This window comes from Bos taurus, chromosome 5 (assembly GCF_002263795.3).
Source record: "Bos taurus isolate L1 Dominette 01449 registration number 42190680 breed Hereford chromosome 5, ARS-UCD2.0, whole genome shotgun sequence".
Lineage (NCBI taxonomy): Eukaryota > Metazoa > Chordata > Mammalia > Artiodactyla > Bovidae > Bos > Bos taurus.
Genome location: NC_037332.1, coordinates 86,496,453 through 86,523,148, shown reverse-complemented (window position 1 = coordinate 86,523,148; position 26,696 = coordinate 86,496,453). Strand labels below are relative to the sequence as shown.

At 36.8% G+C, this 26,696-nt stretch overlaps 1 protein-coding gene across 15 annotated transcripts in view; it reads right to left on the bottom strand.

The window, feature by feature from the left end:
• The window catches only part of SOX5 (SRY-box transcription factor 5), a 1,174,568-nt gene that overhangs the window by 108,060 nt on the left and 1,039,812 nt on the right, over positions 1-26,696 (bottom strand). For all 15 annotated transcript variants that reach the window (XM_010805416.4, XM_024991902.2, XM_010805413.4 and 12 more), the window contains 1 exon segment: positions 22,435-22,520. In XM_010805416.4, coding sequence (XP_010803718.1) covers positions 22,435-22,520 — 86 coding nt within the window.

Sequence of the window (26,696 nt, the reverse complement as noted above, 5' to 3'; positions counted from 1 at the left end):
CTGAATTGGCAGGTGGGTTCTTTACCACTGAACCACAGGGAAATCCTATATAATTTATACTAAGAATTTAATCTTATTTTTAAAGCTTTGTATTTTGCTTTGATTCTTAGTCACTAACCTTGATTTTCCTAGACCATTTAAAAATATAAAAACTATATATTTAAAATTAGCTATTAATACTTGCATTACCCAAAACACATATTACTCTTAAATCAATTAAAATAACAAAAACAAGCCTTGCATTTAGAGTGCGTTTTGACTTTCATTATCTTCTCTGATCACAAATGACCTCCTTTTCAATTGTGCAGGACATATTTCTCATATGTCATTGAAGTAGTTCAGAGGAATAATCAATTATAACTTCTACTTTCCTGCCTTACATTGATTGATTCTTTTAATATTTATTTATAGGGCACCTATTATGCACCAAACACTATTTCAGACCCTTAGAACATATCAATAAACAGAAATCCTAGTATTGATGAAAAAAAATAATGTTTTTCCCTAAGAAGAATTATAAGACTTCAATCTTCTGTTATATCTGTCCAGAAATTGTCTATTATTTCTCCATATTACACTATATATTACTTATGATTATTACAATTGATAATTTATATATTCCTGATTTCTGACATTTAAAAGTACTGTTTTTGAAAGAAATGAAGTCATTCTTGAAAGTAATAATTCACAGATACAAGTTACACCATTGATGAGCCTTGAAAACAGTGTGCTAAGTGAAATCCACCAGACACTAAAGGACCCATATTGTAAGATTCAGTTATATGAGGTACATAGAGTAGGCAAATTCATAGAGACAGAGGGTGGAAAAGAAGTTACTAGGGGCTGAGGGGAGGAGGGAAATGAGAAATCAGGAGTTATAGTTTCCATTTGGGATACCTAAAAATTTTGGGAAAGAAATAATGGTGATGATTACACAAATTGGGAAGGAATTTAATGTTACTCAATTGCATATTTAAGAAAAGTAAAATGATAATTTTATTGTTCTACATATTCTACCACAATAAAAAAGGATATGATTAAGTGGACAATAGAGGAAAAAAAAAACCAACACTATATCTCAGTACCATATTAAGCTTCATTTTTTAAAAATAATTTTTCTCTTAATTTGTTTCACATGCACTGGCTCATCTTGTAAATTAATTTAATTGAAAAGAACAGTTTTAAATCAGGGAAGGAGTATTATTTTAAAGTAAAAGTAGGTTGGAAATATTACAGTCATCTAAAAAATAGTTACTAAAAATCACCCTAAGGCTTTGGGAAACAAATATAAATAAAAGCAAGAGAGAAAAACACCTGATTCTAAATTAACCAAATCCAGTAGTGTGAAACAGAAGCGATGAGATCATGTCAACCTTTCACTGACTTTGCAAAAAGCAGAGTATTTGCCAGTCCCACTGTGAAAGATGCTTCTCTCTTTACTTTCCCCACCTACTCCAAAGTGAGCTTCTTTTTCATATTCAGATGACTGTTTATGAGCACAGTCCTGTTTCAACTGTCATTCTTTACATCAAGGAAAGATAGATGGGACACACCAACCCCAACCTCAGTGACCTTTGGATGTGACAAGAGTTTTAGGTCAGTCTTGCTAAATGGAGGCCTTGGTGTATCGAGACATGCCTTGGGGTGAAATTTACAGTGAATTTATTATCTCCCAATGCCCTTTGGACTGCTTCCCACCATCAAACACCATGGCAGCACTTGGAACAGGAAGAAATACATTAACTGGAATCTGATCGTTTTAAAAGGTTACAGCTGCCCAAATATAATTTAATTTCATACTTGCCCTTTGAGGGTTTGGTGTATATTTTCATTTTATGACTGCAAATGATAAAGCTCTTAAGATTCCAGGCAATAAAGAGAGGGGAAAAAAGTATTTTAAGGGTTAGAAGTCTATTCAGTTCATACTCAATGAGTGAAGTGACAAATTAGCTTTTTTTAAAAAATCTAACATTTCTTTTTTATCTTGACCATCTTTTATTCCTCTTCTGATCTTACACCTCGACGTTTGGTTGAAATCAGTATGTGAACACCAACCTCAGATCTCAGTCAGTTTGAAAATTAAAAGGATGATTGGAAAAAAAATGAAGATAAAGTCAATCTGATTTAAAGTGAAAATACTTTAGTATAGGAAACACATTTTTCAGTAGTGTTTCCTCTTACATAATTGGGAGGATTTACCCATTAAAGTCTATCAACATCAAACTGACTTACCATTGATCCAGTACTTTTCTAGTATATCATACTTCCTACAAACTATAATGAAAGAATCACAATATCCTCTATAGATGCTGCACTATAGCCTTATTAATTTAGTTAGTAAATATTACTATTATTTTATTAATAGAGATAAGAGATACTGTGTTACTAATGCAGTAGAGTTGGAAAAATATCAGACATAAAATTTAAATAAAAATCACCCAGAGCTTATCATTTTAACCCATAAAAAGAAACAAAACCCAATTTTCACTCTTTCCCTTTAACTCAATACTTTACCAGAGATTTAATGGTTTTTTAAAATAACAATCCAATAGAGTTTGAGGCAACACAATATTTTGGATTCACTGTTAGTAATGAAAAAAGCCACACAGATCAAATGCAGCTTAAAAATGTGTGTGTGTGTGTGTGCATATGCATTCATTCATCATTCTTTAATTTAGTCAATAAGCATCTCTTGAAAGATACTGATCTAGTTCCTATGAAATTTGTGCTTTAAAAAATTTTATATTCTTTTAAGAGGGTACTCCTAAGATGTGAACAGCAAAGAAACATTCAGCATTTAAGTATTATAGAACTTAAACAGATACTTATTAATTAACATTTTTATTAGCAAATTTTCATTTCATGTTGATATATCACTGTATCAGAAGTATTTTGCACAGTATTTCATCTACATAATGATCCAATGGGGCAGGTATTAGTAGCCCCACTTACAGATTATGAAAATATAGCTTAACAAAGTTAAGGAACCTGACTCAGGTAGCAAATCTAGTGGGTATTGAGATATAAATACTCTCGTTAGTAATGGTTCATTCATGTGTCCCTCTTTCAGTCAACAAATAGTAATTAAAGACCCACTTAAAGTGAGAAAAATGAAAAAGCAAACATTATTCAGGAATCAATTACCAGGAGTACTATTAAAAGGATCTAAAGATACAGAAATGGCTAATAAGGTACATGATATGATGCTCAACATTACTACCCATTAGGGAAGCGCAAACCAAAATCACAGTGTGATACCACCTCACACCCATGAGGATGGCTATCTAGAAAAATAACAAATGTTGGTGAGGATATGGAAAAGATTGGAATCCTTCTGCATTGTCTCTAGAAAACATTATGTCAATTTCTTAAAAAATTAAGCACAGTATTACCATATTATCCAGCAATCCTACTTTTGAGGATATACCCAAAAAGTCTGAAAGCAGGAATTAGAACAGATATTTGCACATCCATGTTCATATTATTCACAATAGCCAAAATGTAAAAACAGCCCAAATACCTACCAACAGATGAACTGATAAACAAAAAGGTGGTACACATAAACAGGTTATATAGAATATCATTACAATGTATATATAAACGATAGAATATTATTCAGGTTTGGTAAGGAGGAAAATTCTGACACATGCATACAACATGGATGAACCTTGAAGACACTGTGCTAAATGAATAATCCAGAAACAAAAGGCCAAATCTTGTAGGACTCCACTTATATGGGGTATCCTGATTAGATAATTCAGAGACAAAAAGTAGAATAGTGGTTATACCTGGGGCTTGAGGTATGGGAAAATCAGAAAGTTACTGTTTAATGGGTAAGGACTTTCAGATTGTGATGATGGAGTAGTTTCAGAGATGAGCAGTGGTGATGGCTGTTTAATGTGAGTCAACTTAATGCCACTGAACTGTACCGTTAAAATGGTTAAAATGGCAAATGTTATGCCATGTACATTTTACTATGATAAAAATATATATAAGATGAATGAAAATTAGAAAAAATTTAAGTCACAATCAAGATTTTAAAAGTGAAGTGAAAAGCAGAAATTAAATACTTAAGTCACTGCTGCAGCAACATAAGATGAGACATTAATATTAAAAAAAAAAACCAAATGTATACTTTCTTGGGTATGAACAAAGAATGTCAAATTCAAGGACAATAGAGAGAGTAGAATGCCATATTAGAAAGGATGGAGTGTAAAAACAGTTGTTGAACTGTAAGAAGGTTGGTTTTTCTCGGCTTCAGCTGTCTTATCAATGAAGGTTGAGATTTCCTGGGCAGGAGATGAGAGAATTTCCTTCCTAGGTGGTTATGGAAACCAAAGGAATTGTGTGTGTGTGGGGAGAGGTAAGAGAATTGTCTTGTGTCCTAATAGTGAAAGCATTAGTTGCTTAGTCGTGTCCGACTCTTTGTGACCCCATTGACTGTTGCCCGCCAAGCTCCACTGTCCATGGAATTCTCCAGGCAAGAATACTGGCTGCTGCTGCTGCTAAGTCGCTTCAGTTGTGTCCGACTCTGTGTCACCCCACAGACGGCAGCCCACCAGGCTCCCCCATCCCTGGGATTCACTAGGCAAGAATACTGGAGTGCGTTGCCATTGCCTTCTCCAATGCATGAAAGTGAAAAGTCAGAGTGAAGTCGCTCAGTCGTGTCCGACTCTTAGTCACCCCATGGACTGCAGCCTACCAGGCTCCTCTGTCCATGGGATTTTCCAGGCAAGAGTACTGGAGTGGGGTGCCATTGCCTTGTGGGTAGCTATTCCCTTCTCCAGAGGATCTTCCCACCCAGGGAGCGAACTCAGGTCTCCTCACTGCAGGCAGATTTTTTACTGTTTGTTCTAATAGTGGTAGTGGCTAAAACTCATGGAACTGTATACCCCAAATATAGTCAAATGTACTACATGTTTTTTATAAATTACAAAATAAATGATAGGATTATACACATGAAAAAAAATGATCTTGTTCAACAACTTTGACTTAGCATTCCTATAATTCTGACCTCCCTTCCCAAGAGAAAAGTCAAGGAAAAGTGGGAATTTGCTAACAGGTGGCTCAGACAGTAAAGAATCTGTCTTCAATGCAGGAGACCTGAGTTTGATCCCTGGGTTGGGAGGATCTGCTGGAGAAGCAGCTGTTATCTTCTTTGGAACTATATGTTTATTAGCTAAACAGTTATAATAATAATTTAAATAACTGGAATACTAATTGAAATAATAATAATAATCGGACAGAGGAGCCTAGTGGCCTACAGTCCATGGGGTTGTAAAGAGTTAGACATAACTGAGCAACTAACTCTTTCTTTCATAGATTATAAAGATTTTTAAAAACACTACAACCCTTAGACTTAATCTCTATCTTTCATATATCCACATGTGCATAAATAATGAATAATAAATGGTGTGAGTGTGCAGGAGAGCAGGTAGCCAGAGGTCACCACCCACCATCTGAGATAACTATTATAAAGTACTGATAGAAGACTATTAAATAAACAAAGTGAAAAATAATTCTTTCCATTTCAGCTGATGCTAAGAAACCAATTGTTCAGTACTTTCTTAGCATAAAAATAACGAGCTGTGTTTCCATCACTATACTTTTGTTTTCCAAGAGAATCCACAGTTTTTCCCTAATCTCGGAAGAGTTGGTGTTATCGTCTAAACGGAAGCCTCCATCATTGATGTGTTCATGGCTTTTATAACAAAAGATGAATTATGGATGAAGGTATCTCTAGGCTAGTATCTTCTACAATCATTTAGAATGTTATCAGCTATGCCTCCAACAGCTCAGTAGTGTCCGACTCTTTGTAATCCCATGGACTATAGCCTATTGGGCTCCTCTGCCCATGGAGTTCTCCAGGTAAGAATGCTGGAGTGGTTTGCCATTTCCTTCTCCAGGAGATCTTCCATTTAGAGTGAAAAAATCAGCCCAGATACATTTTGCTCTGATAGCCTCCATCCTTGCCATTTGCTATTCAAAATGAAAACTCTTGACTCAGCAGATTATTATTATAGTTGTTTAGCTAACAAGCAAATAGTTCTAAAGGAGATGGCAGCTCCATTTTTCACAATTGTGGGAGAATAAAAGGGTAACTAGTGTCTCAGATCTTGACGAACAAGAGAGGGAGGAAAAAACTGAAGGACAGAGAAAAGGGGAAGACAGGTAGAGAAGGACTAACAGAGGGGTGGCAACTAAAAATATACAGCAGAAAAGATAAGAAAGAGAGGGAAACAGGAAGATATAAAAGTAAGAGAGAGAGAGATTTCCAAGAGGAAAAGAGGTAGGTTTTTGAAAATAGCTTCCTATTTTAAAATCTTTACTATTCCTAAGGATTAAAATGTTTACAGTGCCAAACCACTTGGCTGTATCATTCAAAATAACACAGCATTCTGATTAGCGCTATGACGCTTTTTAATGTCAAACTGTTCTTTATTTATTTATTTCTGACATAGAGCAGGACCGTATGGTCCTTGTCCCCCATGTCCTCAGCCTGCCTTTCGTCTGTGGAAAAATTTTAGCCAAAGAATAAGTTTAATCAGAAAAGTGAGAACATGTAGAAACAAACAGAAAAGAGTCGAAGGAGACCAAATAATAATAGATTAGTCATTAAACATAATTAAGGATCTTTAGTTCCTTCTCAAGGACTACAGATAATATTCTGAGCCATATCCTGTGCGCTGTCTTACAGATACTGAAATCCCTATCAGGTGGAAGACGTTAACTATATGAGGACTAGACTGTAACCATGACATAAGTTGCCACAATTTTGAGAACTGGCCTCAAGAAATGGAAACAAACTGACCCTGGCACTGAAGATTAATTGTACTTAAAATAATCAAGATGACACTGATCAGTCAGACCACTGATGACCAATTTCAAGATGACTGTCAGAGCTGACTGTGCTGTTTCTGCGTGTAATTCACGTTGTCTGTCTATAAAGACTCTAGCCCATTGATTGTCAGAGTAGGGGGGTTGAGGGGTGGAGTCAGCCTTTGGAGAGGAGTCTCTCCCCTCTTCTCCCACTGGCATCCAAAATAAAATAAACTTTCCTTTTCACCAACCTTGTTTCTTTATTGACTTCTTGAATGGGAGCAGCTGGACCCCACTTTAGGTTACATTTCCACACAGCCCTATCTTCCTTGGTGTAAGGCTGGGATTAGGTTGCTTATTGGGTGGTCTAACCATGGACTGACCTGCTCATCTTCCTTCCCCTTTCATGAAGGTGTAATAGAATCACAAAACCTTTGGTGCTAGCTTTACTACTTTCAGCTTTCTACAGCATTTCTTTTGAATGCATCTGGTCAATGGTTGCCTCTGCACCTTTCTCTCATGTTTTCTTTGACAGCACATGAATAAGTGTACCACGAATCAGAGAAGGCCACTTGTAAGGTGCAAAGTGTCCTTCTGGGGATTTCCAGGACTGTAGTTTCTTTCACAGTGCTTTGTTTGTTTCATTTCCTCCTTTCTTCCATGATATACAGGTAGAACAGCTACACTCACAAGCGTATTAAAAATAAGATAACTTGAGAGTTGGCCAGGTTAAATCACTTGAGACCAGACTCAAGTGGTCTGAGTCTGGAAGCAGGTTGAGAGCAGAACGCTTATTTGTTAATCCTCTATTTGGGGAGCAGTTTGGGAGATTAGAATGATCAAGACATACCAACTGCTTTGGATGCCATTATTATGCACTAACCATTCAGCCTTGCTGGAAAACTCTCCCCATTATAACAAAACACTGTAACTTTCCATCAACGTACAGCTTCTCCTTCAGAAGGAAAAGTCTGTTCTATTCACAAATAATCATCGATGTCAAAGAAGCAAAGACATTCTAATAACTCTTATGGAATGGAAAGAAATAGAGAGATACATTACTTTTAGGAAGAACTGAAACAGTTTCTGTGTAGTCGCACATGTAGAAGAAAGATTTTCATACTTAAGGATATTTTCATAAAGACTTTCAGCTTATTTTAGATATGAGGGCATGGCTCCCAAACAGTGTATTCAACACCAACTTAAATTGAGATGGATAACTCCATTTGCCATACACCTCTGTAGTACAGAACATAATTGCTATATCTTAGAAAAATACTTGCTAACTTAAAATATGGAAGAATTTTTTGGAATCATTTCTGACAGTGGAGAAATCCCTGAATACAGGATATAATGACAAGGATAAGTGCCTCTAATGATGGCTAAATGCTTATGTTTATGCTCTACTAAGCATCTTGAACGTAATATCTCTTTTAATCCTCACAACAGCTTTATCATGAAGGAACAAAATTATCACATTTCACAAGGAAAGAAACTGAGATGAAGAGGTATTCATTAAAACTCAAGCGCATAACCCATCATACTGTAGTCACAGTTGTTCAGCCATGTCCAACTCTCTGCCACCCATGGACACAGCCCTCCAGGCCCCTCTGTCTGTGGGTTGCCATTTCCTCCTTCTGGGGATCTTCCCGACCCAGGGATTGAACCCGGGTCTCCTATATTGCAGGCAGATTTTTTTACCATCTATGCCTCCAGGGGAGCCCTCATCAAAGTATAGGTACCATTTAAATATTATTTATTTGTAAGATTTATTTTACATATGTATTTTAAAAGTTATTTAAAAATTTCTCTTTCTTTTCTTTTTTTTTTAACAAATTGAGGAACAAGCGTTAAAGAAAGAAGAAAAAAAAAAACATAAGTCATCAGGTCATCTAACTGATCACTGTACTACTACACCTACAAATTACTGAATGGTTATAGAGCAAAGATTGAACTCATGAAAACTATATATTTTCTGGTTTTATACTGCATTTAATGCTAGCTTGTGTCTAAGGTGACACTGAAACATGCAAACTTAAAATTCCTCTGGAAGGAAAGCAGATGTAAAAAGAATCAAATTAAAATGAGAATAAAAATGGCTTAAAGCTCAACATTCAGAAAACGAAGATCATGGCATCTGGTCCCATCACTTCATGGGAAATAGATGGGGAAACAGTAGAAACAGTGTCAGACTTTATTTTGGGGGGCTCCAAAATCAATGCAGATGGTGACTGCAGCCATGAAATTAAAAGACGCTTACTCCTTGGAAGGAAAGTTATGACCAACCTAGATAGCATATTCAAAAGCAGAGACATTACTTTGCCAACAAAGGTCCGTCTAGTCAAGGCTATGGTTTTTCCAGTAGTCATGTATGGATGTGAAAGTTGGACTGTGAAGAAGGTCTCTGAGAGCCTAAGAATTGATGCTTTTGAACTGTGGTGTTGGAGAAAACTCTTGAGAGTCCCTTGGACTGCAAGGAGATCCATCCAGTCCATTCTAAAAGAGATCAGTCCTGGGTGTTCTTTGGAAGGACTGATGCTAAAGCTGAAACTCCAGTACTTTGGCCACCTCATGCGAAGAGTTGACTCATTGGAAAAGACTCTGATGCTGGGAGGGATTGGGAGCAGGAGGAGAAGGGGACCCCAGAGGATGAGATGGCTGGATGGCATCACTTACTCAATGGACAAGAGTCTGGGTGAACTCTGGGAGTTGGTGATGGACAGGGAGGCCTGGCGTGCTGCAATTCAGGGGGTCGCAAAGAGTCAGACACGACTGAGCGACTGAACTGAACTGAACTGAAAAATGAAGAAAAGTTAGGGCCTTTATTTATTTTCTATCGTTTAATGTTGTGGCTTATCTTCTATACATTAATCAAATGTTTTAACTATACTCTTTCTAACAATTTAAGATTCCTTGAAAACCAGAGAACTCATTTCAGGGGAAAGCTAGTCATACCTGTGAGTTGTATAGAGCACGGTAATAGTAGAATACAATAGAGTCAAATTTCAGAGGGAAACTTGGTATCGTAAAGCAACTATTATAGATGGAGAGACAATATTTTCAGTAGTTCTGCCTCATTTCAAAAAGGAAGTATTTACAATTTTAACTATTACGATTACCTTTTTCATTCTACATTGAAGAAGTTCTAGAATAGCAAGAGCAAGAGAGAACACTTGCAATTTCCATGTTGGAGGTATTAATCATGCTGGCCCACTGCTCATTGCACTAAATCGTTGGGGAACACACTTTGTGTATGTTCCTCCATTTCTTCCTGTCCCCTTCCCTTTATCCAAGAAGCCACTGGGGAAAAAAAGGCGGTATGGCATCAAGCGAAAGGTCAGGATTAAGAAAGATGGAATAATTAAGGGTTCCTTTCCCTCCTCCCATTTCTTTTCAAACCATCAGTTTGGCAGAACAATTCTGAGAAACTTCCACAGGAAACAGTAAATTTGAAATATGCTGGGCTGGCTTACGCTTTTTATCTGAAGGAATCGAATAGGGATCTATTTTCAAGTCTTACAAAGATCCTTGCCAACCAAATGTAGCTCAATATTGTAACAGGGTTTTTCTCCTTGGTCTTTCTCTCAGAACACTTCATTCATCAGTGCAAAATCTTATCTGCATTATTATATAATCAACTTTTGAATACTATCTTTCTTCTAAGAACCAAATAAAATATCAACAAGACTTGTGATGTAAACAATCTTACTTTGAACCTTTTATGAAAAAATAGATATGAAACAACACGCTTCTCTGTTGTTTTGTTTTCTGAATTCCTTGATCTTTCAATAGCTTTTCACAAAAGAATTAATTCACAGAGCACAATCAGTGAACTCAGCAAAATGAAAGCAATTCAGAAGGTTGCCATTGTCTCTAATATGCAAATCCTACCCATTGTTTTATGCATCCTTAATTTAATGGTCTAAATGCAAAAATATCAATTTTCTCCCCTCCTTTTACACAAAACAACTTAAAAATAATATACATAAATGTATGCATTTATTTTTAAGGATTCCATGGAACAACGGAAAGAAGCTAGATTTAGCTTTCAGCTGCCAGGATTCCAGGCACACTTCTGTTAATGTCTGATTTATCCAGGTCACTATTTAAAGTCTAAATTACCTCATCAATAATATTCAAGAGCTGCAATAGAAGGATGGTTTTTTAACTTCTATTTTAGCAGCAGAATCTTTTATTCAAACAATCTCAGCCAGTAGAATTCAATCTATAAAACAAATAAAAGTGAATGGTACTGTTTGATGGTGGTTGGAGCCACTTAGACTCTTGTGAACAGTTCGAAACAATTGCTTTTACAGGTCTTTGAGGTCCATTTTATTTCAAATAGGAGTAGGATAGGACGCTGTATGAGTTTCTTCAAATTCTATTCCATTTTTGCATGTCATTCATTCTCTTATATTTCAAGCTCCTCTATGATCCATCAAGAATTTTTAGCTAATTTATCTGTGCATTCTGTATGATGCTTAGCTTAGTCACTTCCAAAGAATAAATATTTGCTGAGTAAATAAAATTTACAGGATACTGTAGGGTTTATAAAATACTTTGCTTGCACATTCAAGTTTGAAAACGTAGGAACTATTTCCTTAAAGAAACTAATGAAAAGTTTGTGTGTATGTGTGTGTGTGTTGCTCAGTCATGTCCGACTCTTTGCGAACCCATGGCCTAGAGAGCCAGGCCCCTCTATCCATGAGACTTTCCAGGCAAGAACACTGGAGTGGGTTGCCATTGCCTTCTCCAGGGTATCTTCCTGATCCAGGGATCAAACTCATATCTCGTGCATTGACAGATGGATTCTTTACAACTGAGCCACCTGGGAAACCCTGAAAAATAGTTTAGCCCTACAATGAGGGGATAGAATAAGAGATAGATGTTTTAGAAAATATTCTATTAATATATTTCAAGAAGTGTATGCTCTGAAGAGTTATACCAGAAAAAATTTTATATCATTTATTTTAAAATAAATTATTACATTAAAAGCATCTATGTAAATAACTTATTTTAAATTGTATAAGCCATTTATTTAGAATAGTTGCTGGCAGCTCATAGACAGAATTCATTTGCATTACATGCATGGAAAAATAGGATTGACAGGACGCATTATTGTCATTTTATAGATATAAATATTGAGATAAAGAATGAGCAATAGCAAATCACAGATCTATACTCCAAGTAACTACTCGGCTTTTTTTTTGAATATTTAAACTCATTGCTTCCTATAGATTCTTGTGATGGGCCTTAAAATTATACCACACAGGGGACAGAAATTATTTCCTTGTAAATAAAACAATGTGTTTCAATTTTACTAACTTGCTTTAGATGCTGAACTGCAAAATAAATCTACATAAGAAAAGTATGCTGGACTTCCCTGGTGGTACAGTGGTTAAGAATTCACCTGCCAATGCAGGAGACATGGGTTTGATCCCTGGTCTGGGAAGATTCCACACGCGGCAGAATAACTCAGCCCAAGTGCCAAAACTACTGAGCGCGTGTGCCCTAGAGCCTGTGCTCTGCAACAAGAGGAGCCACTGCAATGAGAAACAGAGTAGCCCCTACTCGCTGCAACTAGAGAAAGACAGCATGCAGCAACGAAGACTCAGTGCATACAAAAATAAATTAAATTTTTTAAAAGTGTGCCCAGTCTTCATTTGCAAGGCTGCCTTTTTTAAGCCATAAAAATTAGTTTAATATCAGCTAATAATGTTAATCAACTAATAATGCGTGTGTGCACTCGGGATTCTTTACCACTGTGCCACCTGGGGAGCCCAATCAACTAACAGTATCAAGCATTTATTATTACTTAGGACATAGTATTTGATAAATTATAATTAATTCTATTATTGCCCTAAGCACTTTCTGTATATTACCTCATTGAATCCTCAGAATAACATATCATTTATATCCACAGTTTACAGACAAGAAAACTAAAACAGGGAGAGGTTAGGTAACTTGCCCAGAATCACAGAGGCAGTAAATAGCAGAACCATGATTTAAGGCACAGATGGCTGTGGTTTTTAACCATTTTAACCACACTTTTAACCATTATATTACACTGCCTCTCATTAAGTATCAGTGACTCAAAATATTAATCTAAAGACAATGCCTTAATATAATAATAAATTTTTTTGCTTTAGTCTCTGTCATTTTTCCTCTAATTATTGCCTGCCGAGACACTAAGTTTTTCTTTGCCTGCTAAGAGACTAAGCTTTACTGTATATAATTAATTAACTATGAAGACTTCTGCCCTATAAACATAGGGCAGAAGTTATATGCAACCTGTTATATGCAATATAATTTACATATTCCAGCTGCATGCTTTGAGATTTAATCATCCAAATAATGGATAATATTTGTGGATAATGTTCAACAATTTTCTGGTACCAAAACCAAGGTTTGTTTCTCTTAAGGAGCCTCTCTATTCATTTGGGTTCCTTAGGCTCAAGATTTTTATTATTTCTATTAAAGCAATAACTTTTCAGTTCAGTTCACTCAGTCATGTCCGACTCTTTGCGACCCTATGGACAGCAGCACACCAAGCTTCCCTGTCCATTACCAACTCACAGAGCTTGCTCAAACTCATGTTCATCAAGTTGGTGATGCCATCCAACCGATAACTTTTACTTATATAGAATTTTAGTTCTAAGGTTCAATTTGTCTTCATAAGACATTCCTTGAATAAATTAAAGTAACATAATTTAAACTGACAATTATGTTTAAGGACCTGATTTCTAATATAAATACAATCTGTGAATCTAAAGAATTTTAGTTTCTCTTCCTTCTTATATATAACCAAGACTATACAATTGGGTATTTCTGTTTTTCTTGATAAAACAAAAAACCTGTACACTTTCAAAATTACAACAAACTGGTGTTGTTCCTAGGACTGCATCTACTGTTGGCCTTGAGCCTAGAAAATCCTTTTATATATGGTAACTAGCTTAGAAACATTTTAGAGTAACCTAACCATGTTGTGATTAAGAGAACACAGAATGCTGTCGAGGACTGGGCATGAACTTGTGACCAGGAGACCTGGCATTGATAAATCGTTTATATTACTTAAGTATAGTCAATGGGAGAACTTCAAGTACAATTTTAAAGTTTACCATTTAATTGGTCATTACAATAAAAATGGATAGTGTGGAAAGGCGCATGTGTACTGATGTTTCTGTTGGCACGTAATGAGACGACACCATGAAACTGCTGGAAACAAGGCAATACAGGAATAGTGTGAAAGAGACACTGCCGGTACCGTCTCCATTGTGCAAATGTCAGACAGCTCCTGGGAACCCTAGGGGTGGTAATAACTATGGATGCAGCTCCTACCAGGTTTTTCCTTAAAGGAGATGCTTGAACACTGCTGGGTTCTGACTCTAGCCCATATGGGCTTGGAGAAGTCAGGGGAAATGTTGGCTGCACTTTTTCAGGCCTATTTACATAAGTTCTTTAGTATGCAGAATGTCTCTGTATATAATTTAATTGTTGTTGGGGTTTTTTTGCCTCTATTAATACATATGCAAATGACTCACACTTGCAGCTGTGCTGTATTAATCATATGTGTGCTTCTGTCTGTCTGCCCTGCAGGCTCAGGGTCGAAGGGAGAGGAAAGGAGGGAATTCATTCTTTTAACCTGCAAGAAAACTCACTCATGCAGACAGAAGTCCAACAGCAAACAACGCACCAGGGTTGCAACTGAAATGAAGAGCAGTTGATCATTTTCCACCTGGTGTGGAAATGATGGTGACCTGAGAAATAAACTGAATGGTAGAGCGTCTAGGCAGATAAAGATGAGTACTTTACAAGAATTAATCTTGTAAGCAATTCCTTCAATAAGAAGGTAAAAAGCTTCATGTCTAGACCTCTCCATATGGTTATTTCTTCCTTATTGATTTTCTGGGGGTTTCTTTTGGTCAGACACATGAAGACATGCTCAGGCACTATAGTGCTCTGGGAAATATGAAGCATTTGTCTGTGTCCTGTCATAATTATTGACCTCCTTCAGAGACTGGCAGGAGGCTGATAAAAAGATGAACTTCATTTTTTCATCCACATCTATCTTGTTGCTACTTTTGGCCAGAGAGAAACTGAAGCCACTTCTGCCATGACTTCCATGTACCTTTGATAGCTAGGAAAAAAAGACTGATTTTAGTTGATATTCTATATAATTCATTCTCTCCTCTGATCACATGTCATCTATCATTTTCTGTGTCTTGGAGGATGCATGCTACTGATATTAGGGGTTGCTGGAACTGTAGCTCTATGGGACTTCATTTATGACAACTGTAAGTTTGAGTCTTTATTCCAAAAATATTATTATACAGTTTAAAAATAAGCCTACTAAAATCAGTGAAAGGTAAATTAATTTAATAAAATTTCTGGAATGAACGCTACTTGTTCAGTTGAGTAAAATATGTACATCCAAAAAGAATTTCAACCTTTTTTTCCCCTGCTTAGGATTATTAATCACTGGTTGGAGTCGACATTTTTGGCTTCCTATAGGTAGAACAGGTGGCAACCATCTTGGCCAACACAAATATGGTATTTATAAAGTGAGAAATAAGTGGATAAATATTTCCTTCTAATTTCCAATCTTAGAAACCTAGTTTAAGAAACAGAAATAGGATCCTACGCTACAATTCTTACTATTTATTAAAAAGTTCATGATGCCCATTAAGTAAAATGCAAATTAATGACAATAAATATGAGAAATAAATGTTATATGGACTATTGCCATCATCTGGTTTCATTAATTATAGACAATTTGCTTAACTGATTTTATCTAGTCACAAATGTCTAAAAGATTCAAAATGTAGGTTTATTTTGCTTAAATAATTATACTCACTTCTTAATGTGGAAATGAAGATAGATTAGTTTTCTATGTAAGTTAATATCCCTCCTTTAAAAAAGACAATATTAGGAGAACAAATATCAAAAGGCATCCTTGGCTCTTGGAAGAAAAATAAGTAGTTTGAAGAAGAAGGGAAAAGGAAAAAAGAGTAGGGGAAGAAAAAAGAGAATGGGGTAAAGAGTATATGAGACTGCTAACTGGCCAGTTAGTATTTTGATAATACATCTCTCCACATTTGGAAATAATTCCCTTTAGTGTTGTCACAGTGAGTCCTACTGAGTCAAACGCACCTCTAGCAATTCATATTCTTATGTACGTCTGTATACATGTTAACAAACAACGTAGAAATAAACTAATGTTGAAATGTTTGTTTTTTCTCACAAATTATGACGTAAATGAATTATATAAACTGTAATAAATGCTAAAACACATTCTTTATTCAGCAGCCCATGTTTATAAATAAGATAAAAGGAGGAAGGAACAGAAGAGATAGAGCTATGGCTTTCTTATATACTAAGAATCTTTTAATGAGGGTTGAGAAAACATATTGTTCCATGGTATATAAATTAATATCATTTATTCCAGAAATTAAACATATACTGCTTTGTTATCTTATTAAAAATGATGATGACCATTAGCTCATGACAGTTTCTTCATTTGATTACTATGTACTGAATACCACCTACTTTCTAGGCATTTTCCCAAGCACTTGAGACACATTTTTGTTCAACAACAACAAAACGACATTCCCTCCATTATTTGAAACAGGCAAATAATAAAAAAGGAACATACTATGCAAGTTATATAGGATGTTTGAATATGACTGCTGCTGCTAAGTCGCTTCAGTCGTGTCCGACTCTGTGCGACCCCATAGACAGCAGCCCACCAGGCTCCCCCATCCTGGGAATATGACTGGTGCTTCAGAAAAAAAGCAGAATAAGGAAATAGAAGTGTGGTATCTCTGGGAGGGTTATTTTATGATTTCAAGAGGTTACTTAGACCAAGACTAGGAGAGGGGACATTAGAGAAAATTCTTGAATGAAGTGAATTAGCCTTCCAGGCAGGGGGACAGGTAATGTAAAATTCTAAAGTAAGAGCATACCTTGGCAAGTCAAGGGACAGCAGAGGATCTACTTAGCTGGAGCACAGTGAATGAGGCAGTGTAGAGCGGAACTATTATAAATGCAGTTTTTAAACACTGTAGTGCCAAATATGGTGCTAGGCGTGTAGAGTTTCCACAAAGATGAATATTAATTTATATGGAAAATTAATCATTAATATTCTGCTTAAATCCACTATTATAAAGAAGAGTAGCAAGTTAATGATACATAATTTAAGTGTAATGTTAAGATTAATTCTTCATCCTTTAGTTTCTTAAATACTTATTAAGTCCCTTAAATACTTAAAGTACATGGTTAAGTGCAAATGATGGGTGAGTCAATCACTTCATAGATTACGCCATCTGGTAGAAGCCAATAAGTAGGATTTAGAACACATTCCACAAGTGCCATGAGAGGGAAAATACAGTGTACTCTAGGCATACACAAGAGCTACATTAATCCAGACCTGAAGACAATGATGACTTCCCTGAAAAAGTGAGGTTTTCATTCGCAATCTCAGGGATAAGTAGGAGTTGGCTTGGTAAGAAAAAGGTGGGTGATGGGGTTCCCCAAAGAGAAAATACCACATGTAAAGATTCAGAAGGGAGAGAGAACTTGAAAACACCATGTAATTTAAGGTATTTAAGTAGGAGAAAGCCATGATTAGAATCATAAAGATCATTCTGACAAAAGTATACAGGAGAGAGTGTGCTAAAGAGGGCAAGATGAGGACTGAAAGGCCAGTTCAGGGGCTACTGGGGTTTATTATGCAAGCTATGAGGGTAGCAAGATTCACAAAGTGACAGTTAATATGCAAAAAAAAAAAAAAAAACCAAACCCAAAACAAGATGATTGATGTATTTAGTAGGTAGAATGAATAGAAAGATAATGAATATATAGGTCCAGAGGAAGAAGGAAGAAAAGTTAAAGATGGTGCTCATGCTTTCCAGGGTTGAGAAACAGATGGAATGGAGCCATTTGCTAAGATCAAAGAATGAGCAGGTCAGGGGGCAAGGAAGATAAGTGCTCAGGTCCATTTTGTAGTCGGTTTATTGTACGTGTAAATATCTATGTTTCCTCTTAGTTGCCAACAAATAGTTGGACATATGGATCTGAAACTCAGGAAAGGCTTAAATCTTATGAAAAGGCTCAGAGGAGACAAGGACAGATATTTTGTTACAATAGAAATAAATAAAATGGTGTCTGAGCACAACATGTTAATTTGTATGTTTTACACACAACTCAGATTATCATTTTTCTTACTGATATTTCTCTATAAAAATAAAAATCTGACAAGACTTAGACTATTTTAGGGGCTTCCCCGGTGGCTCAGTGGTAAACAATTTGCCTGCAATGCAAATTGCAGGAGACGTGGGTTCGATTCCTGGGTTGGGAAGATATCCTGGAAAAGGAAATGGCAACCCACTCCAGTATTCTTGCCTGGAGAATCGCCACGGACAGAGGAGTCTGGTGGACTACAGTCCATAGAGTCACAAAGAGTTGGACATGACCGAATGACCAAGCATGCACAGAGACTATTTTAATTGCTCCTAAAATGTATATATAGTAAGGTGATTTTTAATGTAAAGTATTTCGTGAAAGTGAAAGTGTTAGTTGGACACTAGCATCTGACTCTGCAACCTCATGGACTATAGCCCACCGGGCTCCTCTATCCATTGGATTCTCCAGGCAAGAATACTTGGGCGGGTTGCTATTTCCTTCTCCAGGATATCTTCCCAAACCAGGGATCAAACCTGGATCTCTTGCATTGCAAGCAGATTGTTTACCATCTGAGCCACCACGGAATCCCAAAGTATTTCTTACTGCATGAAAAATATTTTCTTATTTTATCCAGGAACATGAAGTGATATTTAAGTAATAAATAGTGGTCTAATTTAAAACATGTCATTTTGCTTGTCTTTTAAGACTACTGTACTTGACATTATTTCTTCTTTAATAAAGGTCTTGGCTATTGGTTTTACTTATTATTTTCCAAGTGTGAACAATTATGCACAAAAGATAATTTCAAAAGAAAATGAATGGTAGGTAAACAGTGTCAACTGTGAGTAGAAATATATTTATAGGGTCCTTTCTTAGATCTAGATGTTCAAAAAGAGAAGCTTGAATCAACACATATCTGTGTAAAGAGTTATGAAATAGAAAATTCAGAGTCTGAAGTAGACAGCTGTCATTATGAATCCTATTTCCTTCAGTATTGCAATGCATATATAGGGTTTGTATGAGTACCAATTAATCAGCCTTATTGTCATAATTTTATTACCAAGTTACTGAGTTACAAGCAAATGTCTAAAGAAGGGCAACATCTCTAAAGTTTAGCCAGGTTTAGGTGCTGCAAGGCACCGGTTCCTTGTTTTGGTATGGACTCATTTCAAACTGTAGTGTTTGGGAGGCCAGGGGCCTGCCCATCTCTCAAAGGATTACTGTGCTGTCTACTGTTGGAAAGGTCAAGCAACACTTTGATCTTGAATGTCCAGTCTCACGGGGTAGATTTTGGCCAATTGAAATCAGGCATATGCAGTCTTGGTTTTTGCATGGGAATTATTGTAATGCTTATGAATGAAAATGAAATCATTCAACCATCTTAAATCAAACAAAAGTAATAATAAAAGAAACATACTGGCCTTGGGAAAAAAAAAAATCTCCTGTATTTGGAAAAACATATAAAATGGTTTTAAAGCCATGGATATTGGACTCTGTGACCCAGTTTTCTTGTCAAATGGAGTTATTAAGACATAATACAAAGTGTTGCAATAAGAATTAAATGAGTTAATCTTTGTATGAAAGCCTTACCAGAGAACCTAGCATAAGAACATGGGACTGAATTTCCATAAAAGAAAGATAATCTTAGTTACTGAAAGGGACTCAAAAGTGATGTAGTCTGCTCCAGGTACTATTAAGTGATGGAAAAATGGAGATTTATCAGTATAATTAAAAGCAGAGTTTGGAGAAAATTAAAACTGGCTCATATATTATACTCCACTGAGATGAAGCTTCACAGAAGTAGGTTCACAAGACTGGAGTGAACGTTGGGTTAGGGTTAAGAGAAGACTTCTGCCTAGACATTGTAGGGAGCTTTTCCCTGCCCTGTCTGGGAAGGTCTGTGGAGAAGAAAAGAATCTGGATGCTGTTTTAATGCAAGGGAAGGAAGAGTATGCAGGTCTCCTTCGCAACTCTGGGGAATGCTGAAGTTACGGATCTGTGAAGATAGTGTTAGGAACAGGAGTAGAAAAGGAGGCTGGTGCAGGCACCTGAGCAAAGGTGAGAGTAAGTCCACTTCAAAGAAAAGCCGGAATCTCTGCTATGACATGTGCTTGAAATACGTATTCGGATTTGAGTACTTCTTTTTAATCACAAGCAAAAAGCATGTATGTGTGTGTGTGTGTATTGGTGTTTTAATAGAAGTTAACGGTTTATCATGAAAAGGTAGGATTATTAACTTTCTTATTGTTCCACAGTGTTGGTTTGTATGTGCTCAGTCACTCAATCATGGCCAATTCTTTGCAACCCCATGGTCCGTAGCCTGCCTGGCTCCTCTGCGCATGGAATTTTCCAGGCAAGAATACTGGAGTGGGTTGCTTTTTCCTCTTCTAGGTGATCTTCCCAACACAGAGATCTAACTGAGTCTCTTCCATCTCCTACGTTTACAGGTGGATTCTTAGCCATTAGTGCCACCAGGGAAGCCCACACTGAGTTCCTAACTAAAATGCATATATTTTCATGTGTACACAGCCACCTTACATAAAATATCTTTATCCCATTTATAGACCAAATTTTAGTTGCCCTGCCCTGTGCTGTGCTCAGTCATGTCTGACTCTTTGTGACCCCACAGACTGTAGACCACCAGGCTTCTCTGTCCGTGGAATTCTCCAGGCAAGAATACTAGAGTAGGTTGCCATTTCCTCCTCCAGGGGATCTTCCTAACCTAGGGATCGAACCTGCATCTCTTGCATCTCCTGCAATGGCAGGCAGATTCTTTACCATAGTTGAAGCAAAAGCAAATATGTTTGATGTCTTTTTTCTTGTTTTGTGATAAACACAGTTTCATATACTTACATTTTAAGGGAATCTGATATCATACCATAAGGGCAGAAATAAAACTTAATTTGTGTAAAAATATTCTAATACTATTCTTTTTAGAAAAGTAAGTTCGGACTGATACCTAGCAAAGCCGGTTTCTACTGGCATATAACAATGAAACATAGGCAATACCTCCAGCTTGCCTTGTTCCCTCTCATCACTGATCCAATGGTGAAAGGAAATGAGAATGTCTAATTTGTTTTGAAAACTGACAGCTTAGATCTCTAAAACTCCTATTTTCCACATTCAAATCTATTGCTGGATATTCTTTCCTCTTCCTTTAATCCCACTACTCTTTTTAGTTTTACCTATTATAGCCACTTCTCTGTACTGTAGTTATTTTTCAGATTTCAAAGGATAACAAATGTTGTTACTTTTATTGTCCCCATGGTTCCAACACTTCCTAAAGTTATTTCCAGCTCAAAGAAACAGAAACTCACACCACCGATTTTTTTGGAGAAAAGGTAGAATAGGAATGACTGTTATTAACCTCTGCAGAACACAGTATGTCTCAGCTCCTCCTGTGTTCCCCTCCTGCGAGACTCAACCAGTTTCTCAGAAACTCACCATGTCTTCTGACAATTCCCTGTGCCGACCAGATGCATCTGTCTTTTGATGCTACAATTTAAACTGTATTTTCCTTATAGGCTAAGGTCATCCATCATGACAATGCACTTTCATGAATACAACTTAATTTTGTAAAGCATGAGGGCTTCATGCTTGACTTTACCAGCATACTGTGTCTTTCAGGCAAAGGAAAATATAACACTTCTCACAAGGGGAGATTAATCCTATTATTAGATGATTTGTTATTCCCATTAACTGTGTAAAACTATAAAGTCCCAAACAACAGAAACAAGGGTGGTAGGATGCTGACTGAAAGATTTAAACAGTTAATGAAAGATACCTTTAATATAATTTAATTGATATTCTTTCCAACTTCAGAGACAAAATTTCTAAAATCACTTGGGCATCTGACAGAGTTATCACTGACATTCAAGGATATAGGGGAATATAGCTTCTGCTGGGCCAAAAAAAGTGGATGTTGGGATAAAGTTGTGCTCATTTAGGCATCTACTTATTTGGTCTACTTATTCTTGCTTATCCAACTGAGCTGGCATCAGCAAGAAAATAAAGAGATCTACAGAGTGCTTCAAAAATACTGAGCATCTTGAATAATTTTAAATGTAATTTTTGTTAAGCTGTCTTGATCTGTAAGTATCTGAATATCTTTTGTAGCTTTTGCCTTCTTTTTATCTTGATGAAGAACGTTCTGTGATGAAATTATGACATACAGTAATCAAAGTAAAACTACAGCTCATTTTGTTAAATCATACCAGGCAATAAAAAAAAAATTACAAGTTATCTTTAATACAGAAAACAGGACTAAAAATTAAAAAAAAACCAACTTTGGGTTGAGAATCAGTACACATAAATTCAAAAACAAAAAAGTGTGAGGCAAATATCCGTAGTCAGTTATATTCTGCATTAACAGGATAATAGCTGTTTTCGATATTTACTTAACCTTTGTCTCCAGTGTATTGTCTCCTGACTTACCTGCAGTTGGAGTGGGCCTAAGCCTGGTGTTGCCGCGGCAGCAGCTGCCATGGTAGTTGGGATCAGCTGTACAGGGTAAGGGTCACCTACGTAAGAGAATAATAGAGGCGTCAGCACCTTTTATCTACTCTCCACCTGCAAATTAAACTCATGCATTCACTCTTTCCAAAAGCCTTCTTTTGTGTGCCTTGCCTAGGCCTAATGAAAAGCTCTATTGTGCAGCTTTTTACTAACACTCTTTTCACAATTCTGGCTGAGAGAGGAATGTGAATAAAAGGCACAAGCAATTAAGGCGGAAACCTCATCCTTTTTTCATGATGTATTTAGGAAAATGGGAGGAAAAAGTGCGCATTGATCAGAGGGCTGCACTTTATAACACACATGCATGCACACACACACACACACACACACACACACACGCATCACACCTGATAATCTTGATATGAGCACACCAAGTCCTCAGCAAATTTAAAATGTTATTATAAAAAGAATTTAACTAAACTTAATTTTACTTTAAACAAACTAAACTCTCAATATTTAGGCCAAGCAGCTTATCTTTTGAATGCTATGTTACCGTCTTGATTCAAATAACCTCTTAAATAATGTTCCACGGACAAACTCATTGTAAAGAAAAAATCTGATGCATTTTTAAAAGTTATGTAAAGTACTATGCTATGCTAAGTCACTTCAGTCATGTCCGACTCTGTGCGACCCCATAGACGGCCTCCTACCAGGTTCCCCTGTCCCTGGGATTCTCCAGGCAAGAACACTCGAGTGGGTTGCCATTTCCTTCTCCAATGCATGAAAGTAAAAAGTGAAAGTGAAGTTGCTCAGTCGTGTCTGACTCCTAGCAACCCCATGGACTGCAGCCTACCAGGCTCCTCCACCCATGGGATTTTCCAGGCAAGAGTACTGGAGTGGGGTGCCACAGCCTTCTCTGATGTAAAGTACTAGTTATCTTTATTTCCAGAGACAAATGTTTAAAAAATATACTGTAAAAGAAAAAGAATATAGGTGGTTTTCCCCAAAGGCTTTCTGTTTATGGGAATATCTAAAACACTAAAAAATTTAAGCAATTAAAAATTAAAGTTTTAATACAGATGATCTATAAAAAACAGACATACACAAACATCTATACATATATACACATATTAAAGAAGATTTTTTGATGCAAATAATAAATTTTTTCCACTCAGTAAAGAGGTACAAAAGGTATCTGCACAAAGCCCAGTGATATGCTAACAGATATGTACATTATTAGTCATTTGAAATACAACTGTAGCAAAAATGGAAAATAATAACTGTAAGAACAATTTTCTAATATATAAAGCTTTTTGTAGAACTATAATTTGTGAAAAACTTGTATGTCAAATGTATAGAAATAAAACTGCAAATAACTCAGTTAATAATTCATTCAAAAATATTTATTGAGTACCTGATTTGTGTTAAACACTGCTGTTGACACTAGAAATGGAACTTTGAAGAAGACTCATGTCAAGAGGTGTATTTACTGGAAATTTAATGAAGCTTAAGCTTTGGGTTCTGGAAAGGGCTCCTAGCAGTGTGTTCACAGGGTCATATATTTTTATATCTGTCAGCTTCCTTAATTTTTTACTTTGTTGTGATCCTTTTTATAAATAAGTATTTTTCCTTTACTTTGTGCATATATATATATATAAAATATATATATATGTATGTATGTATATAATGTAGATCATGTGTGCGTGCTCAGTCACTTCAGTCATGTCTGACTCTTTGTAACCCCATGTACTGTAGCCTTCCAGGCTCCTCTGTCCATGGGATTCTCCAGGTAAGAATTCTAGAGAGGACTGCTGTGCCTTCCTCCAGGGGATCTTCCCTACCCAAGGACCGTGGGCTGATTCTTTACCACTGAGCCACCAGGGAAGCCCATAATGTAGATCATATATATACATATATATATGTAATTTCCATAGTTTTTATTTTTAAATACAGTCCCCAAAATTACATGTTTCAGGCTTCAAAATACCTGAATTTATTTACCCTAATCTTGTTTTACGGCTTAATGGGAGAAAAAGACAAAGAATAACTCAATTAGTATAAAAGAAAGTAAATGTCACATATACAATGCTATGGACTGTACTGTGGGTACCTCAAACCCAGTCTAAAAGGTCAAAGACATCCTCGAGGATGAAGTCATGGTTAAGCTGAAACCTGAATTAAGTGAAAGCAAGCCAGGCAAAGAAGGGAAGCATTTCAGGAAGGAAAATCATTTTCATTAAGACTCAAGGTCAAATGGGAATGTTATATCATAGCTAAATTCTTGAACTGCTTAAATATAGAGTACAGGGAGGGAAGTAGAGATAAATGGGACTGGAGAGGGAATGAGAGGGCTGATTGTGTATGACTTTATGTACAATATAAACATACACACAGAAGAACTGTACAAAAAAGATCTTCACAACCAATATAATCATGATGGTGTGATAACTCACCTAGAGCCAGACATCCCAGGATGTGAAGTCAGGTGGGCCTTAGAAAGCATCACTACGAACAAAGCTAGTGGAGGTGATGGAATTCCAGTTGAGCTATTTCAAATCCTGGAAGATGCTGTGAAAGTGCTGCACTCAATATGCCAGCAAATTTGCAGAACTCAGCAGTGGCACAGGACTGGAAAAGGTCACTTTTCATTTCAGTCCCAAAGAAAGGCAATGCCAAAGAATGCTCAAATTACCGCACAATTGCACTCATCTCACATGCTAGTAAAGTAATGCTCAAAATCTCCAAGCCAGTCTTCAGCAATACGTGAACTGTGAACCTCCAGATGTTCAAGCTGGTTTTAGAAAAGGCAGAGGAACCAGAGATCAAATTGCCAACATCCGCTGGATCATGGAAAAAGCAAGAGAGTTCCAGAAAAACATCTATTTCTGCTTTATTGACTATGCCAAAGCCTTTGACTGTGTGGATCACAATAAACTGTGGAAAATTCTGAAAGAGATGTGAATACCAGACCACCTGACCTGCCTCTTGAGAAACCTCTATGCAGGTCAGGAAGCAACAGTTAAAACTGGACATGGAACAGACTGGTTCCAAATAGGAAAAGGAGTACGTCAAGCCTGTATATTGTCACCCTGCTTATTTAATTTATACACAGAGTACATCATGAGAAACGCTGGGCTACAAGAAGCATAAGCTGGAATCAAGATTGCCGGGAGAAATATCAGTCACCTCAGATATGCAGATGACACCACCCTTATGGCAGAAAGTGAAGAGGAACTCAAAAGCCTCTTGATGAAAGTGAAAGTGGAGAGTGAAAAAGTTGGCTTAAAGCTCAACATTCAGAAAACGAAGATCATGGCATCTGGTCCCATCACTTCATGGGAAATAGATGGGGAAACAGTGGAAACAGTGTCAGACTTTATTTTGGGGGGCTTCAAAATCACTGCAGATGGTGACTGCAGCCATGAAATTAAAAGATGCTTACTCCTGGGAAGGAAAGTTATGACCAACCTAGATAGCAGAGACATTATTTTGCCAACAAAGGTCTGTCTAGTCAAGGCTATGGTTTTTCCAGTGGTCATGTATGGATGTGAAAGTTGGACTGTGAAGATGGCTGAGCGCCAAAGAATTGATGCTTTTGAACTGTGGTGTTGGAGAAGACTCTTGAGAGTCCCTTGGACTGTAAGGAGATCCAACCAGTCCATTCTAAAGGAGATCAGTCCTAGGTGTTCTTTGGAAGGAATGATGCTAAAGCTGAAACTCCAATACTTTGGCCACCTCATGTGAAGAGCTGACTCATTGGGAAAAACTCTGATGCTGGGAGGGATTGGGGGCAGGAGGAGAAGGGGACGACAGAGGATGAGATGGCTGGATGGCATCACCAACTCTATGGACGTGAGTTTGAGTGAATTCCGGGAGTTGGTGATGGACAGGGAGGCCTGGTGTGCTACAATTCATGGGGTCGCAAAGAGTCCGACATGACTGAGCGACTGAACTGTACTGAACTGAACAATATAAAGAATCTAAATTTTGTCCTACTGGGAAAAAGAAACCATGAACATGGAAAAAAGATGGGTTGAGTAAAATCCCTTGGGCTAGAGGTTCGAAGCTGTCATAAATAATAAAATCATGCAGAACTCTGTATAATATATGTTGATGGTTCAGATTAGGGTGGTGATGTTGGAATAAAGAATGATGGAGAAGGTCAAGTGGTATTTAAGAAGCAAAACTGACAGGACTTAATGATTGTTTACATATGAGAGTTAGAAAAAACTCAAAGATTC